The sequence below is a fragment of the Limanda limanda genome, chromosome 9 (genome assembly GCF_963576545.1).
Source record: "Limanda limanda chromosome 9, fLimLim1.1, whole genome shotgun sequence".
Classification (NCBI taxonomy): Eukaryota; Metazoa; Chordata; class Actinopteri; order Pleuronectiformes; family Pleuronectidae; genus Limanda; species Limanda limanda.
Genome location: NC_083644.1, coordinates 507,501 through 510,000, shown reverse-complemented (window position 1 = coordinate 510,000; position 2,500 = coordinate 507,501). Strand labels below are relative to the sequence as shown.

The 2,500-nt window shown below is 49.9% G+C and overlaps 1 protein-coding gene across 1 annotated transcript in view; it reads left to right on the top strand.

Moving 5' to 3' along the window:
• Positions 1–2,500, top strand: part of patj (PATJ crumbs cell polarity complex component) — a 63,691-nt gene that overhangs the window by 54,156 nt on the left and 7,035 nt on the right. The window contains exons 32-35 of the mRNA XM_061077657.1: positions 854–929; positions 1,096–1,398; positions 1,928–1,987; positions 2,366–2,447. Coding sequence (XP_060933640.1) covers positions 854–929; positions 1,096–1,398; positions 1,928–1,987; positions 2,366–2,447 — 521 coding nt within the window. The remainder of the gene's footprint in view (positions 1–853; positions 930–1,095; positions 1,399–1,927; positions 1,988–2,365; positions 2,448–2,500) is intronic.

Here is a 2,500-nt window from a genome sequence, read left to right as displayed (position 1 = left end):
GCTCGTGAGGGGAACATCTCAACCCCGTGGTCGGAGTCTGACGGCGTGATGTTAGATCGCGGTGGCGGGCGTGTGTTTCCTCCCATGATTCCCTCTGTGCACCTGCGGCTGCTCTGATTGGATCCGGCCGGCGGTCGGGGGGGAGGACGCCACCGCTCGCTGCGTTCAGTCAGATGAAAGAATCTCGTTAAAGTCGTGTCCACAGGCCGCGGCTGAGTGATTTATCTCTGGGTAAAGGTCGCCACGGCAATGAGCGATGGGATGTCTACAGGGCCGAGCCTCCCGACACGTCGCCATGGAAACGGGAACGGTTAAGTGTCGCCCTGCTGGTCTGATTCACTTTCTCATGAATGATTCGTGCTGAAGAAATGTTTGTTTGAATGAAAACATTTGATTTAACTCGACTTTAATGAAAAAACTCGACACTGAAACCGAAACATGACGAAGAGAAAAAGAAATAAAGAACGTTTGTGATCCTCAGTGAATTGAGTCCGATCATCAGAGCTGTGATTCATGTGGTCGCCTGTTGGTGGCGTCGTCTCCTCTGGAGTCTGACTTCCTCCACATTGACCTGTTGACCTTGAACTCACTGATGATCTGAGGTCGTTGTCGTGGAAACGTCCAGAACATCAGGTGGTTTGTGTCGTAGCTTCTTGTGACTCACGACAAACCTCCTGCTGTGTTGTGTGTCTGTGGTTGTGTCAGTTGTGTCATTGCAGCTGTTGTGTGTCTGCAGCAGCTGACCTGTGTGTGTGTGTGTGTCTGTGTGTATCAATGTTAAAACTAATGAAATTAACATTTTTCTTTTATCATGATGCAGCAAATTCTGATCTCATCTCCCCCCCCCCTGTAGAAATGAAGATGCTATAAACCAGATGGCTGTCCCCCCTTTCCCTCCTCCCCCTCCTCCCTCTGTGCTCAGCCCTGAGGTAACGACACACACACACCTGAACACACACATACACCTGAACACACACACACAAACACACACACACACATACACACACACACACACAGATACACACACCATTGAGCACAGTTCAGTGAATATTGTTGAATCAACAAACTTTCACTGAGCAACATCGCCCTCTGCAGGGCGCGTCTCCAGCTGCCCCTGGTGTCCCCGCCCCCTCTGACGGGCCGTGCCCCCCCGACAGCCTGGTGCTCCACCCACCACCCCCCTCCTCATCCTCCTCTTCATCGTCTGAGGCCCCGGGGAGCCTGCTCCACACTCACCTGTGCGGTGAAGCTGAGGTGGAACCAGTGACGGACCCGTCGCCACCGGAGCAGACGAGCGATGAGGCCGAACTCCACCGGACCAGAGGCAGCGTGAGCGCCCCCCGGAGGCTGGGAGGGGCCGACACCCTCAGGAAGGTGCTGCCCTCGTCCATCTGCTCGGTAATGATCTGTCACCTCCGAGGATCCTGATTGGTCCGAACCATTGACCGTAAATAACGATGGACGACATCACAGCTCCCAAAACTGAAGCCAAATCACCCGGCCGCCCCCTGGTGGCTGGCTGCAGTATAGGTCATAATTTGAATCAGGGATATTCTACCGAGAGATGCGTCGTCCGTCTTTATTTCCAGTCAACGCTCCGAACCAGAGGGGACGTCATGGAGTCTGGAGACAGGAGGTCCAGTGAGAATCAGCTTCAAACACAAACGTCTCGTTTAAACCTCCACTGAAAAATTCATTTCTACACTAAACAAAGATTTTACCCTCAACAGATTTGATTTGAGGTTTAATCTGAGTTGATTCAGTGTCGATTATGAAACCATTCACTTCCATGTTTCAGGTATTTTTTTAAAGTGAAAACTTTCTCAGACTCTGTTTTATTCCAAATGTCCCAGAAACCTGTTTCTACCACAGAATGAGGACAATGTGTGTGTGTCTGTGTGTGTGTCTGTGTGTGTGTGTCCTGCAGAGACTAAAGGAGTCCCCAGTTAACGAGCAGCAGGCTCCCCGGGCGTTGCTGGAGCAGCAGGTAACAACAGAAATCAGGTTCAGTCTCATTCGTTTGACGATTTTATATTTTTTTATGAATTTGAACAAGTTGCTGTGAAGGAAAATCTGTGGATTAACATTTAGGAATTTTATCATTGAACAGGTGAAAACATCTGTTCGTCCAGTTGTTGTTTTTGAGACTGAATGTTTGTGTGTGTGTGTGTTTGTGTATCTGTGTATCTGTGTGTCTGTGTGTGTGTGTGTATGTGTGTGTGTGTGTGTGTCTGTGTGTGTGTGTGTGTGTGTGTGTGTGTGTGTGTATGTGTGTGTATGTGTTTGTGTGTGTGTGTGTCTGTGTGTGTGTGTCTGTGTGTGTGTGTGCGTGTGTGTGTGTGTGTGTGTGTGTGTGTGTGTCCAGTCCTGCAGGTCGGTCAGCAGCTCCAGTAAACAGACAGCAGCTGCTCCTCTGATCAGCCCTGACCTGCAGACTGTTAACAGAGGTACACACACACGATGATGATGATGATGATGATGATGATGATGAAGAAGAACA